The sequence below is a fragment of the Littorina saxatilis genome, unplaced genomic scaffold (assembly GCF_037325665.1).
Source record: "Littorina saxatilis isolate snail1 unplaced genomic scaffold, US_GU_Lsax_2.0 scaffold_625, whole genome shotgun sequence".
Classification (NCBI taxonomy): Eukaryota; Metazoa; Mollusca; class Gastropoda; order Littorinimorpha; family Littorinidae; genus Littorina; species Littorina saxatilis.
In genome coordinates, this window is record NW_027126042.1 from 28,451 (window position 1) to 44,527 (window position 16,077).

The 16,077-nt window shown below is 41.9% G+C and overlaps 1 protein-coding gene across 1 annotated transcript in view; it reads left to right on the top strand.

Annotated features, from left to right (window-relative positions):
- The first annotated feature begins 2,072 nt into the window (after nucleotides 1–2,072).
- Nucleotides 2,073–16,077, top strand: part of LOC138954493 (uncharacterized) — a 31,858-nt gene continuing 17,853 nt past the window's right edge. The window contains exons 1-2 of the mRNA XM_070326324.1: nucleotides 2,073–2,611; nucleotides 8,443–8,535. Of these exons, the coding sequence (XP_070182425.1) occupies nucleotides 8,484–8,535 (52 nt within the window). The 5' untranslated portion in view covers nucleotides 2,073–2,611; nucleotides 8,443–8,483. The remainder of the gene's footprint in view (nucleotides 2,612–8,442; nucleotides 8,536–16,077) is intronic.

Consider the following 16,077-nt stretch of genomic DNA (forward strand, 5'->3'; position numbering starts at 1 on the left):
GAGTTGCTCTTCTTAGACCGTTGGCTGGATTTTATTCACTTTTTTGCTGCATTTTAAATTTTTTATTAGTTTATTTAGGGGAGCTAATTACGTGTTCTTAGCACTGTTTTTTCTGACAGGAGTTGCTCCCCTTTGACCATTTCTTTCTATGTTTCTTTTTGTAGCCAGCCAGCCAGCCAGCCAGCCAGCCAGCCAACCAGCTTACGTAGTGACTTACTTACGTAGTGACTTGCTTACGTAGTGACTTACGTATTGACTTACGTTTAGGGTTACTTACATACTGACTTACGTAGTGACACGTAGTGACTTACGTACTGACCTGACCTGACCTGACCTGACCTGACCTTTGTGGGTATGACCTTAATAATGACCTACTTTACACTATTCTCAAATGGGGCCATTATTCCTTTATTATTTTCAAATGGGTTAATTTTTCTCAAATGGGGCAACTATTCTGAAATGGAGCAAAAATTCCTAAATGGGACCGTCACTTTATGATTCCGGAATATGTCCCTGATTCTTAAATAGTACTATTCTCAAATGGTACAAATATTTTAAGGGGTACAACAGGTGGTTTATTTTTTGCTTTTGCGCGCCCAAAATATAAAATTCACTTCATATTGACTTTTATTTTTATTGCTAAAGGGTTTTCAATGCTAGGATTCGATAGTGCAACATCAAATTACACGAGTCACACATTTTTTGAGGATACCTCGTTCTTGCGGACTCTTTGCGCACTTTACCTTTCACTTGTTTCACCTGCTTTGAGGGCGTAGAACATCGGGAAATCCCGGAAACCCTCGGGTCGTTAATATCTGCACAAAATACACAAAACATTGGCCTCCCAATCGCGAATCTGCAAATAATGTTTTTCACATCATTTTACACTATTTTAAACTTTTATCCCCGAGTACGCTAGTACAAGGGTCCAGCAGACTTTAATTGTGTGTTTGTGTGTGTGTCTCGACTTAACAGCTTATTGCTGCAAAAATACTGGGCGCAGTTCGTTCAAAAGTTGATACACTAACTTGATAATAGGTCCGATTGATCGTATTCAAACTTCATAATGTTACCTGGGACCTAAATGCGAAATAAACCACAAAAACGACTTGGCGGTGGGACCAATTCAGACGGAGCAACAGCCAGCCATTGAGCTGATAAAACAGTGACGAGAAATATAGCGTCCTAAAAAGCTTGCGTATCGCATGCGAGACGATTTGCCAGGCTTTGCGCGTTGTGTGTTTGAATAATTTGATTTTTTGTGTACCCCATTTTCTACCAAGCGTCGGTTGCTCGGTCGCGACTGCGGTGGTTTAGAGGTCGCGATTTTGTGTCTTTTCATATTAATTTGTATTTTTTCTTATGGTTTCCTTTGTTTACATATGTTTCAGTCTTTTACCTTCACTTTACATTAAAGAATTTGGTAAAACTACCTGGGGCGTGATAAATGCAAGAATCCGCGAGCCAGGACAGTAAAAGAACTTCGTGGGCCACCAGTTCACCAGTTATGAAGAGTGTCGGCAGTATATTTTTCACTGTGATCAAATAAAAGAGAAAGGCCAGTCACCACGCACATTCTCGGCTCGCATGCAATGTACTTATATATAGCAAAGGGAATGCCTGTAATTCACACAGAGCAATCACTTGGTCTTAAACGTGCACAAGACAAAAACTTTCATAATGGGGGAGCGAGCCAGTCTGAAGAGTACTCGGGTCCAGCGCGAGCGTTTTTTTATTTAGGAGAGCTAATTACGGCTTTTTTTTACATGTTTTTTGACAGGAGTTGCTTCCCTTGGACCACTATCTCAACTTTTCACAGGCATTTGTTCCATTACGAGGTCAGGTTTTTTTGTTTTTTTTTTTCTTTCTTTCTTTCTTTCTTTCTTTCTTTCTTTTTCTTTCTTTCTTTCTTTCTTGTTTTGTAGGTCAAGGTATTTAAGTAGGTCAAGGCTCTTGTCATTTTAAGTAGGTCAAGGCTTTTTTATTGTTAAGTAGGTCAAGGGTTAGGGTTAGGGGTCTTTTTAAAGTTAGGCTATAACGACATGTCTCATGCTCTTAAACATTGGCGTCCGTTGCGCACTTTGGATGGACAGGCGTCGGTTGCTGACGTCACTTCCTGATTGGGAACAGAGGCCGGCTGTGGGCAGGGTGTCAGTTCACACACTACAGGCCCGGGACTTATGATGCATGGAATCTTCTGATCCCTATTCCATCACAATTAGGAAGTATAAAGCTTGCTGCCTAGTAACAACAGTCCATTAACGTACACAGACAGTGCATAGTAAACTGGATACAACTGGTCGGCGTTCCGTCACAATTAGGAAGTATAAAGCTTGCTGTACAGTTAGAACAGTCCATAAAACGTGCACAGAGCACAGACTGTGCATAGTGAACTGAATACAACTGGTCGACTTTGAGGAGTTTCTTCAACTAAACGGTAACATTTGTGAACTGAATACAACTGGTCGACTTTGAGGAGTTTCTTCAACTAAACGGTAACATTTGTGAACTGAATACAACTGGTCGACTTTGAGGAGTTTCTTCAACTAAACGGTAACATTTGTGAACTGAATACAACTGGTCGACTTTGAGGAGTTTCTTCAACTAAACGGTAACATTTGTGAATCACTTTTGTTTCGTTTGCTCTGTAATTTTTTACTCCATATTTATTTTTCTTTATTTCTTAATTTTAACTGTATGTGTTTCTCTCTAGCTCTTTCTCTCCCTCCCCCCCCTACTCTCTCTCTCTCTCTCTCTCTCTCTCTCTCTATCTCTCTCTCTCTCTCTCTCTCTCTCTCTTTCACTCTCTCTCACTCTCCAGTTGGAACTCAAAAAAGCAGTATGGATGTTAAAGATCTCTCACAACGAGGCTTTTACAGCCTCTGATTAAAAAGTCAAGAGACAGATATGTTTCAATAAGGTTCTCCAACCATTTTCACCCATTGATTTGTTTTAGTCTATGGCTTGCTTCAAACTATGGCTTGCTTCAAATATGGCTTTCTTGAAACAATGGCTTGTTTCAGACTATGGCTTGCTTCAAACTAGGGTGTGTTTCAGACTATGGCTTGCCTCAAACTATGGCTTTCTTCAAACTATGGCTTTCTTCAAACTATGGCTTGCTTCAAACTCAGGCTTGTTTCAGACTATGGCTTGTTTCAGACTATGGCTTGTTTCAGACTATGGCTTAGGGTTAGACTATGGATTGTTGTAGACTATGGCTTGCTTCAAACTAGGGCTTGTTTCAGACTAGGGCTTGTTTCAGACTATGGCTTGTTTCAGACTAGGGCTTGTTTCAGACTAGGGCTTGTTTCAGACTATGGCTTGTGTTAGACTATGGCTTGTTTCTACCCCCCGCGGGTTAGGGGGAAGAATTTACCCGATGCTCCCCAGCATGTCGTAAGAGGCGACTAACGGATTTTGTTTCTCCTTTTACCCTAGTTAAGTGTTTCTTGTACAGAATATAGTCAATTTTTGTAAAGATTTTAGTCAAGCAGTATGTAAGAAATGTTAAGTCCTTTGTACTGAAAACTTGCATTCTCCCAGTAAGGTCATATATTGTACTACGTTGCAAGCCCCTGGAGCAAATTTTTGATTTGTGCTTTTGTGAACAAGAAACAATTGACAAGTGGCTCTATCCCATCTTCCCCCTTTCCCCGTCGCGATAAACACCAAATAAATAAAGAAAAAAAGGCTTGTTTCTAACTATGGCTTGGGTTAGACTATGGCGTGTTTCTAACTATGGTTTGTTTTAGACTATTTTGCCGTTTAAAGGATCATCAGTGTGAAATTATGTCCCGCTTACATTTAACAATCTTAGCACAACAACCACTTTCAAACAGCTGTTGTATAAACACCTTTCTCTTAACAATCTTAGCACAACAACCAACAGCTGTTATATAAACACCAACAACCTTAGTACAACAATCACTTTCAAACAGCAGTTGTATAAACACCTTAATCTTAACAACCTTAGCACAACAACCACTTTCATTGTTGTATAAACACCTTACTCTTAACAACCTTAGTACAACAATCACTTTCAAACAGCAGTTGTATAAACACCTTAATCTTAACAACCTTAGCACAACCAATTTCAAACAGCTGTTGTATAAACACCTTACTCTTAACAACCTTAGTACAACAACCACTTTCAAACAGCTGTTGTATAAACACCTTACTCTTAACAACCTTACTACAACAACCACTTTCAAACAGCTGTTGTATAAACACCTTACTCTTGTGAGTTGTGTCTGTGTGTGCATGACAGTGTAATGTACGTATGTGTGTCTGCATATGTGTCTGGTTGGTTTTTATTTTATTTTTACCGTGCCGTGCCAAGATGAAATCCTTTTGCAAAATTGGTGAATAAATATCTTGTATCTTGTATCTTGTATCTTGTATCTTACAGGGATGTCGTTAGGTGTCGGACATCGGACATAGACCGATTGAAAGGCTCAAATGTCCGATTGACATAGCCGCATCGGTCAAATGTCCTATCGTTTTGAACTGAGCGCTGACATTGTCCGATAAGAACTCCATTCCTTCGGACAGCGCGATATTTGATATTTTCCGTTCAAGATCCACATTTTCAAAAAGCGACCGAGCGCTCTCGCGTACAGGTGCACTGAAAATGTGTAGTGCTGATCTTGCGTTTTCAGGAATTCCGAACCGTTTGGGATTATGAGCCGTTCGTATACTCCCGTCTGCAGCACACTAAAGTTAGGAGTACAGGAGACAACTCCAACTGACTATTAAGTCTTGCGTCTGCTTTCGGTTTCAGTTCGAGACATTTTGACGAAGCGCATTGAATCATGCCACCGAAATCAAACTAAAGCCTGCCAAAGATCAACAAAAGCTCATGATCTTTGGCTTTTCAACGGCAATCTGTGCTACGTTTGAGTCAAAAACATGTGAAAACACGGCGAGCGTCATTCTTGAATGACAGCGCCAATGACAGTGTCGCCGCTAAAACTGACACAACCACGGAAAGAGAAGTTTTGTCTTTTGTACAGGACATGGTGTCGACACAGCAGGAAATTCGTAGAAACGGCCTTTTAACTATTCATGGCTGACCCTGTTTGGTTGGTTAGACCTTGACAGCAAGGAGACCATACTGCTTTGTCGAATCTGTGTTGAACCGGACTTTTTTTTCTCAGTATTTCATTTCTTAGTCAAATCATGCAGTTTGTGAGACAATCAAAAAAAGAGTGCTGAAGGTTTTCGTTGCTTTTTAGATGTTTGTTTCTTTTTGTGTGTGTCCTATTTGGAACTAAATTGATAAAACAATGTATGCTCAAATGTTTGGTGTATATATCCTATATGTGTGTGTGTTAAAGCATGTGTGTGTGCACATGATTTGGGAACCATTCCATGGACAGTGTTTTGCCCAAAATTATGATGTCCTATTGAAATTTCTGAAAGTGGTCAAATGTCCTATTGATTCTGAAGAGATCAGGACATTTGTCCTATAGGTGTGAATTTGTAAGAACATCCCTGTCTTAACAGCCTTAATACAACAACCACTTTCAAACAGCAAGTGTATAAACACCTTACTCTTAACAATCTTAGTACAACAACCACTTTCAAACAGCTGTTGTATAAACACCTTACTCTTAACAGCCTTACTACAACAACCACTTTCAAACAGCAGTTGTATAAACACATTACTTTTAACAACCTTAGTACAACAACCACTTTCAAACAGCAGTTGTATAAACACCTTACTCTTAACAATCTTACTTAACAACCACTTTCAAACAGCTGTTGTATAAACACCTTACTCTTAAAGCCGCAGTTTTGAAAGAATGTCTGCTATGTGCTACAGCGACTCGTTCCTCCAAGTCTGTTATCATTAGTTATCAACACCCAGCTTCCCTATGCCCACAGGCTATGTTATCATTAGTTATCAACACCCAGCTTGTTATCATTAGTTATCAACACCCAGCTTCCCTATGCCCACAGGCTAATTATTACAGGCCTTCTTCAATTTCACACGAAGACACGAAAGTGAACGAAACAGTGACTTCCCCTTTTTTCTCGGTCAGAGATACCACCATACTACTGCTTATCTAAACAGTTCCAGAAACTTGTTGGATAGAGGGTGTGAGTGTCAGTTGCGCATCTGGAGGTCATTAATCATATCTTCGAACTCGCAGAAAAATTCATCTCGATCACCTTAGTACAACAACCACTTTCTAACAGCTGTTGTATAACCACCTTACTCTTAACAATCTTAGCACAACAGGCACAAGCGTATGATGCTGCCAATACTTGTATTGTATGATGATGATGATGATGATGATGATGATGATGATGATGATGATGATGATGATGATGATGATGATGATGATGATGATGATGATGATGATGATGATGATGATGATGATGATGATGATGATGATGATGATGATGATGATGATGATGATGATGATGATTTTTATTATTATAAGGCCAAAACATGCACACAGTGTTCAGCTGCAATCGTTCTGCGCTCTAGTCAGCTTGTTCATGGTTGTATGTGCACATGTGTGAGCGGTGAAAACAGAGAGAGAGAGACAATGACAATGACAATGACAATTCTTTATTTTATGAGGGTAGTAGATTAAGCAGTGGTCTGCTTTTTTACATCCAGCCCTCGCCCTAAAGAGGGACTAACTACAAAAATGAAATAAAAATAGAAAATAGAAAATAGAAAAACTAAAACTCTACATTTTAACAGAAAACTGAAGTGAAAACACATTATAGATATGTACACAAAATGCATTGCATTGAGGTAAATTGCGAGTTAATTGATGTGAATGAAGTGGTATAGTGCAGCTTGCACTTTCTCAACGTCATGCTCTAATCCATACATTACATGATAAAGAAAATCAATCGAACAAGCAAGACATTGCTAAGATCATCACACATCTAAATAGTGGTTGGTTTTTAAGTCCCTTCATCCGAACAGGGTTTGTGTACATTATACCAATAAAGAGGAGAGGGGCATGTTTAATACAAACAATTAATACCATTTAAGATTGTAAATATCATTTACTTTGACTTCATTACATAAGACAAATATCTGCTCTTAAAACTATCAGTGCTGGTAGTTTGCCTCAGGAATGTTGGAAGAGAGTTTCAGAGACTGCTACCTGAATACACTAACTTGACTGGACTTAAACAGGTCAATCCGAGGAACAGGGGTGTTTAATCTCATAAATTGACGTGAATTCCTCATGAGAGAGAGAGAAAGAGAGAGAGAGAGAGAGAGAGAGAGAGAGAGAGGCAGAGACAGAGACAGAGACAGAGAGACGGAGAGAGACAGAGAGAGTGTGTGTGTGTGTGTGTTTCTGTGTGTGCGTGCGTGCGTGCGTGCGTGCGTGTGAGTGTGTGTGTGTGTGTGTGTGTGTACTCTAGCCAGCTTGTTCCTGGTTGTGTGTGCACAAGACTCAGAGAGAGAGAGAGAGAGAGAGAGAGAGAGAGAGAGAGAGAGAGAGAGAGAGAGATCCCTTAGCAAAACAACCACTTACAAACAGCAGTTGTATAAATGCCTTGCTCTTAACAATCTTATCACAACAGGCACAAGCGTGTGATGCTGCCGATACGTGTATTGTATGATGATGATGATGATGATGATGATGATGATGATGATGATGATGATGATGATGATGATGATGATGATATATTATTATAAGGCCAAAACATGCACACTGTTCAGCTACCATCGTTCTGTGCTCTCGTCAGCTTGTTCCTAGTTGTGTGTGCACATGTGTGAGCGGTAGGGAGGGAGGGAGGGAGAGAGAGAGAGAGAGAGAGAGAGAGAGAGAGAGAGAGAGAGTGTGTGTGTAAATGTGTGTGTGTGTGTGTGTGTGTGATTGTATGTGTGGGTGTATGTGTGTGTATGTGTGTGTGTGTGTGTGTGTGTGTGTGTGTGTGTGGTGTGTGTGTCTGTGTACTATAGCCAGCTTGTTCCTGGTTGTGTTTGCACGTGTGAGAGTGGTGCAGAGAGAGAGAGAGAAAAAAAATAGAGGGAGAGTAAAAGAGAGAGAGGGAGAGAGAGAGAGAGAGAGAGAGAGAGAGAGAAAGAAAAAAAAGAGAGGGAGAGTGAAAGGGTGAGCATGTGTGTGTGTGTGTGTGTGTGTGTGTGTGTGTGGCGATGAGAGTGTTGCGGATTTACTGACTAGATAGCACGCCCCGTCAAGTGTTTATTTCCTTCACTATTTCCCCCGCTGGAAATTGACAATGTCATGACATTAACTAGGCGTGGATTCAGAATAATTTAGTTCCTGGCATACTTGTTTAAGACTTTTCATTGACTTTGATATTATTTTATTTTTTAAACTTTGATTTAATGTTTAATTTGCTTCAACTGTCAAAAATTATTTAACTTTCATATTTGATCTGTTGATGCTATAGATCCGAGTCACTAGAATGATATGTTAATGATATGTTAATGTGCAGCAAGAGGAACCATCCTTGCCAGGTCAAAGGTGGGATCCGCGATGGCGCACTGTACACAAGGAATGTTGGCTGTCATCGCTGCTGTGTTAATGGGTGAGTCAATATAGATAAATATAAATATATAGCTATGGTGAGTTAGAATATATAAATATAGGTATGTAGCTATGGTGAGTCCATATTAGTAAATGTAACCGAGTGTCGAAACACAACAACCACCTTTGGAGGCGAAGTCCAATCAAACAAGATTGAGAATGTTAAGGCTAATTTTTTAGCCCTATAAAAACTGTTTTCATTACGCAAAGGAAACCAAGAACATACAGAGAGACAGCAGCCGTCAGACCCCATCACAAACAGAACTCTACAATACACAGGTGTCTAGCCTGCGAGCTATACATAGCTTGCACTCAACGGCCAACAACTCTGCAGAGCCTGCTGTGAAGAGCGACCGTAGTCTATAGATATAAATGTATAGCTATGGTGAGTCCATAGATATAGATATAAATGTATAGCTATGGTGAGTCCATAGATATAGATATAAATGTATAGCTAGGGTGAGTCCATAGATACAGATAGAAATGTATAGCTAGGGTGAGTCCATAGATACAGATATAAATGTATAGCTATGGTGAGTCCATAGTTATAGATATAAATGTATAGCTAGGGTGAGTCAATAGATACAGATATAAATGTATAGCTAGGGTGAGTCCATAGATACAGATATAAATGTATAGCTAGGGTGAGTCAATAGATACAGATATAAATGTATAGCTATGGTGAGTCCATAGTTATAGATATAAATGTATAGCTAGGGTGAGTCAATAGATACAGATATAAATGTATAGCTAGGGTGAGTCAATAGATACAGATATAAATGTATAGCTATGGTGAGTCCATAGATATAGATATAAATGTATAGCTAGGGTGAGTCAATAGATACAGATATAAATGTATAGCTATGGTGAGTCCATAGATATAGATATAAATGTATAGCTAGGGTGAGTCCATAGATATAGATATAAATGTATAGCTATGGTGTGTCCATAGATACAGATATAAATGTATAGCTATGGTGAGTCCATAGATACAGATATAAATGTATAGCTAGGGTGAGTCCATAGATACAGATAGAAATGTATAGCTAGGGCGAGTCCATAGATATAGATATAAAGGGTTAGCTAGGGTGAGTCCATAGATATAGATTTAAATGTATAGCTAGGGTGAGTCCATAGATACAGATATAAATGTATAGCTAGGATGAGTCCATAGATATAGATATAAAGGGTTAGCTAGGGTGAGTCCATAGATATAGATATAAATGTATAGCTAGGGTGAGTCCATAGATACAGATATAAATGTATAGCTATGGTGAGTCCATAGATATAGATATAAATGTATGTGTGTGTAGGGCGGGGATGTAGCTCAGTCGGTAGCGCGCTGGATTTGTATCCAGTTGGCCGCTGTCAGCGTGAGTTCGTCCCCACGTTCGGCGAGAGATTTATTTCTCAGGGTCAACTTTGTGTGCAGACTCTCCTCGGTGTCCGAACACCCCCGTGTGTACACGCAAGCACAAGACCAAGTGCGCACGAAAAAGATCCTGTAATCCATGTCAGAGTTCGGTGGGTTATAGAAACACGAAAATACCAAGCATGCTTCCTCCGAAAGCGGCGTATGGCTGCCTACTAAATGGCGGGGTAAAAACGGTCATACACGTAAAAGCCGTGGGAGTGTCAGCCCATGAACGAACAAACAAACAAGATATACAAGATACAAGATACAAGATATTTATTCACCAATTTTGCAAAAGGATTTCATCTTGGCACGGCACGGTAAAAATAAAATAAAAACCAACCAGACACATATGCAGACACACATCACCATGCATGCATACATACGTACATTACACTGTCATGCACACACAGACACAACTCACACACACACACACACACACACACACACACACACACACACACACACACACACACACACACACACACACACACACACACACACACACACACACACACACACACACACAATTATTTACATACTCACACATAACCAGCCACATATCTACATCACAAATTCACATCGTTGCCTTGTAAAGGTAAAAACCATATCAGAAAGGGGTGCCAGTAATATCAATACAACATTAGTGAATACTAGAACAATACCTACAATTTATAATCCATTTAAAATTAAGTAGTACACGTAATTATTATCATTTAGTCAGATCATCACATACAATTATATAATCATAATCTAGCCAGTTAGACAGTTTAAAACAACAGTATTAACAGACTATCACAGATCTACTCAAGCACCTGAACCTAGAGTCGCATTGCACAAAACTACTACCATCACAGAACTACTCCAGCACCTAAAAAATAAGGACCATTCCACATTGCACATATTTCCACTATCACAAGTTATGAGAACAGTAATGGAATGCAGTGAAAGGACTAAGTAACAAAAGAACCCCCCCCCCCCCCCCCCAATCCTATAACTACAGTATATTACAACGTCTTCACTACAGGAGTTGTCAGAACAGCATGGGGGATGAAGCTAGAGCGAAAGCGAATAGTTCTGGCTTTCAAAGCTCTGTAGCGCCTACCAGATGGAAGAGGCTCGAAGAAGTGGTTTGCCGGGTGGGAGGGGTCGCGAACAATCTTTCCTGCTTTTCGACCTGAGCGCAACTCAAAAATAGAGGCAACGGAAGGGAAGTCACAGCCCGCGATTTTGGAGGCTGTCCGCACAATGCTCTCCAGTAGCTGTTTCTCTTTCTCAGTGGTGCTGCCATACCAGACCGTGATAGAAAAACACAGGGTGCTCTCAACGACTGCGCGATAGAACTGCGCCATGATTTGCTGTGACATACGGAACTTGCGCAACTTCCCGCAGTGGGGCACTGCGGTTATGAAATTAAAGGCCCCTCCTGTTTTTGGAACCGCAGGAGCTTTCTAGTTTGCTGTTAGGTAGATTTTTGGTTCCTCTTTCCTGTCATGCTCTCTTTTTCTTCATGAATTCTTTTCTTTTTTCTGCCTTCTTGCTCATTCACCTGTATTTTTTCCAAAAATCTCTTCTCTTGCCGCTTGTCTCGCGATTCATGTATAGTTTAATCTGTTAGTGTTCTGATGTAAGTCCAGCAGTAGATAGGTTAAGCCTATTTTAACATACTGGAAACTGGTAATCTTCCAGTAGGTATTAATTTAGTTTTACTAAAGCCTGCTGGGACACAAGTAATGGGTTAATGCATTTGTAAACAGGAATCGCTTGACAAGTGGCCCCCTTCATCCCCCCCTTCCTCGTCCTGATATGGCTCTGCGTAGTCGGCTGGACGTTAAGCAACAAATAAACAAACAAACAAACAAACTTGCGCAACTGTCACAGGAAGTGCAGCCGCTGCTGGCACTTCTTAATGATGGACGTGGTGTTCCCGTCCCATTTCAGGTCTTCAGAGATCCGTGTGCCGAGAAATTTGAATGAAGAGACCTGTTCTACAGCTTCCCCATTTATTTCAAGGGGCAAGATGGGGTCTTTCTTTCGTCGAGGGTCGATAACGACTTCTTTTGTTTTAAGAACGTTTAGCTCGAGATCATTTTCAGAGCACCACTCAACCACTCTTTGAACCTCCCCCCGGTATGCGTCCTCATTGGAGTCAGAATTCAGGCCTTCAATGGTGGTGTCGTCTGAGAATTTGATTATGTATGTGGATGGGTGAGCGGAGGTGCAGTCGTTGGTGAAAAGGGTGAAGAGTAGAGGGGACAGAACACAACCCTGCGGGGCACCAGTGTTTAGAGTGAGTGAGGCAGAGAGTGAGTTGTTGAGTCGGACGACCTGAGGGCGGTCAAGCAAGAAGTCTAGAAGCCAGTGGCAGAGAGACAGAGGGACATCGAGACCAATCAGTTTGTGGAGGAGCTTGTGAGGGATGATCGTGTTGAATGCGGAGGAATAATCAATGAACAACATTCTAGCGTAGGTGCGAGGGTTCTCAAGGTGCTGCAAGACAAAATGAAGACCCATGGCGACGGCATCATCGACGGACCTGTTGGAGTGGTAAGCAAACTGGAGTGGGTCAGACAGGTGACCCGTGAGAGCCCGCATGTGCCGCAGAATCAACCGCTCCAGGACCTTCATGATGACAGATGTCAGTGCCACAGGGCGGAAGTCATTCAGCTGAGTTACCTTGGGCTTTTTGGGGACTGGGACAATTACTGAAGACTTGAAGCACCGTGGCACAGACATCTGCTGCACAGAAGTGTTAAAAATGTCAGTAAAAACAGGCGCGAGCTGGTCAGCACAGGACCTCAAGGTCGATGTTGAGACAAGGTCAGGACCAGAAGCCTTTCTTGGATTCTGTTTACGGAAGAGACCCCTGACCTCACTCTCCTGGATGGTAAATGCCGGCGCCAAAAGAGACGCATCGTCAGGGAGAGGAGGACGGTAACCGAGTGAGGGGTTCTTCTGGTCAAACCTGCTATAAAACACATTCAGTTTGTCAGGTAAGTCAGGGTCAACATTGTCTGAAGGCGCAGCCTTGTGCTTATAGTTTGTGGCCTGCTGGAGGCCTCGCCAGACCTCACGGGTGTTGTTCGAGGAGAAGTGGTCTTCAATCTTCTGGCGATAGGTAGTCTTTGCATGGCGGATCTCACGTTTGACCTCTGCCTTGGCCTGCTTGTACCGCACCTGGTTGTCGCTCTTGAAAGCATCGTTCTTAGCGTCAAGTTTGACCTTGACCTCACGACTGAACCAGGGCTTGTTGTTACCATATATGCGTACAGTCTTAGTTGGAATGCAGACCTGCTCACAGAAGGCAATATATGAGGTAACAGTATCAGTGTATTCATCTAAGCTATCACAATTGTCCCTGAACACGCCCCAATCCGTGGCCTCAAAGCAACCTTGCAGCGTCTCGGAGGCCTCACTAGTCCATTTCTTGACCGTTTTTGTAACCGGCTTAACAGCCTTGAGTCTTTGTCGGTAGGTCGGAGTGAGAACCACCATTGCATGGTCGGAGTTGCCGAGGGGTGCTCTGGGCACTGCACGATAAGCGTCTTTGATTGTGGTATAGCAGTGGTCAAGAGTGCTCTTATTTCTTGTGGGGCAGTGTACATGCTGGTAGTATCTGGGCATAGGCTTACGCAGGCTAGTGTGGTTAAAATCGCCTGTGATAATAATAGCACTGTCAGGGTAGGCCGTTTCAGCTGCAGTAACATGAGTGTACAGTTCATTCATGGCCTGAGGGGCGTTAGCCTCTGGTGGTACGTACACGGCAATGAGAACAACGGAGAAAAACTCACGTGGCGAATAGTGCGGCCTGCAGTTGATTGTCAGATGTTCGAGACGTGGGGAGCATGACTGAGAGACCACTGTAACGTCCCTACACCAGCGATCGCTGACCATGAAGCAAACACCACCACCCTCCGCTTTTCCAGACAGTTCGTGAGAGCGGTCGCCACGGTAAACAGAGTAGCCAGGGGGAGTAACTGCTGCGTCAGGTTTGTCAGCATAGCTAAATGTATAGCTATGGTGTGTCCACTCAGGCACACGACGCATCATGTCATTTGTTTCTTCGTCTTGCTTCTCTGTTTCCTTTAAAGCCTTCCTTACTTGAGCCCTTTAAAGCCTTCCTTACTTGGGCCCTTTAAAGCCCTCCTTACTTGGGCCCTTTAAAGCCTTCCTTACTTGGGCCCTTTAAAGCCTTCCTTACTTGAGCCCTTTATAGCCCTCCTTACTTGGGCCCTTTAAAGCCTTCCTTACTTGGGCCCTTTAAAGCCTTCCTTACTTGAGCCCTTTATAGCCTTCCTTACTTGGGCCCTTTAAAGCCTTCCTTACTTGAGCCCTTTAAAGCCTTCCTTACTTGGGCCCTTTAAAGCCTTCCTTACTTGAGCCCTTTAAACCCTTCCTTACTTGAGCCCTTTAAAGCCTTCCTTTCTTGGGCCCTTTAAACCCTTCCTTACTTGAGCCCTTTAAACCCTTCCTTACTTGAGCCCTTTAAAGCCTTCCTTACTTGAGCCCTTTAAAGCCCTCCTTACTTGGGCCCTTTAAAGCCTTCCTTCCTTGGGCCCTTTAAAGCCTTCCTTACTTGGGCCCTTTAAAGCCTTCCTTCCTTGAGCCCTTTAAAGCCTTCCTTACTTGGGCCCTTTAAAGCCTTCCTTCCTTGGGCCCTTTAAAGCCTTCCTTCCTTGAGCCCTTTAAAGCCTTCCTTACTTGGGCCCTTTAAAGCCTTCCTTCCTTGGGCCCTTTAAAGCCTTCCTTCCTTGAGCCCTTTAAAGCCTTCCTTACTTGGGCCCTTTAAAGCCTTCCTTACTTGAGCCCTTTAAAGCCTTCCTTACTTGAGCCCTTTAAAGCCCTCCTTACTTGGGCCCTTTAAAGCCTTCCTTCCTTGGGCCCTTTAAAGCCTTCCTTACTTGGGCCCTTTAAAGCCTTCCTTCCTTGAGCCCTTTAAAGCCTTCCTTACTTGGGCCCTTTAAAGCCTTCCTTCCTTGGGCCCTTTAAAGCCTTCCTTCCTTGAGCCCTTTAAAGCCTTCCTTCCTTGAGCCCTTTAAAGCCTTCCTTACTTGGGCCCTTTAAAGCCTTCCTTCCTTGAGCCCTTTAAAACCTTCCTTACTTGAGCCCTTTAAAGCCTTCCTTACTTGGGCCCTTTAAAGCCTTCCTTCCTTGAGCCCTTTAAAGTCTTCCTTACTTGAGCCCTTTAAAGGCCTCCTTACTTGAGCCCTTTATAGCCTTCCTTACTTGAGCCCTTTAAAGCCTTCCTTACTTGGGCCCTTTAAAGTCTTCCTTACTTGAGCCCTTTAAAGTCTTCCTTACTTGAGCCCTTTAAAGCCTTCCTTACTTGAGCCCTTCAAAGCCCTCCTTACTTGAGTCCTTTAAAGCCTTCCTTACTTGAGCCCTTCAAAGCCCTCCTTACTTGAGCCCTTTAAAGCCTTCCTTACTTGAGCCCTTTAAAGCCTTCCTTACTTGAGCCCAAAGAAGACATTGTGAAGACCAAGGGCAGGAGCTACCATCAAAATACACCTTTTTACACGTAGAGGGGGAAATCGAGACGAGGGTCATATGGTGTATGTGTGTCTGTGTGTGTGTGTAGAGCGATTCAGAGAAAACTACTGGACCGATCTTTATGAAATTTGACATGAGAGTTTCTGGGTATGAAATCCTTAGACGTTTTTTTCATTTTTTCGATAAATGTCTTTGATGACGTCATATCCGGCTTTTCGTGAAAGTTGAGGCGGCACTGTCACGCTCTCATTTTTCAACCAAATTGGTTGAAATTTTGGTCAAGTAATCTTCGACGAAGCCCGGACTTCGGTATTGCATTTCAGCTTGGTGGCTTAAAAATTAATTAATGACTTTGGTCATTAAAAATCTAAAAATTGTAAAAAAAATATAAAAAATTATGAAACGATCCAAATTTACGTTCATCTTATTTTCCATCATTTTCTGATTCCAAAAACATATACATATGTTATATTTGGATTAAAAACAAGCTCTGAAAATTAAAAATATAAAAATTATTATCAACATTTTTTTTCGAAATCAATTTAAAAACACTTTCATCTTATTCCTTGTCGGTTCCTGATTCCAAAAACATATAGATATGATATGTTTGGATTCAAAACACGCTCAGAAAGTTAAAAC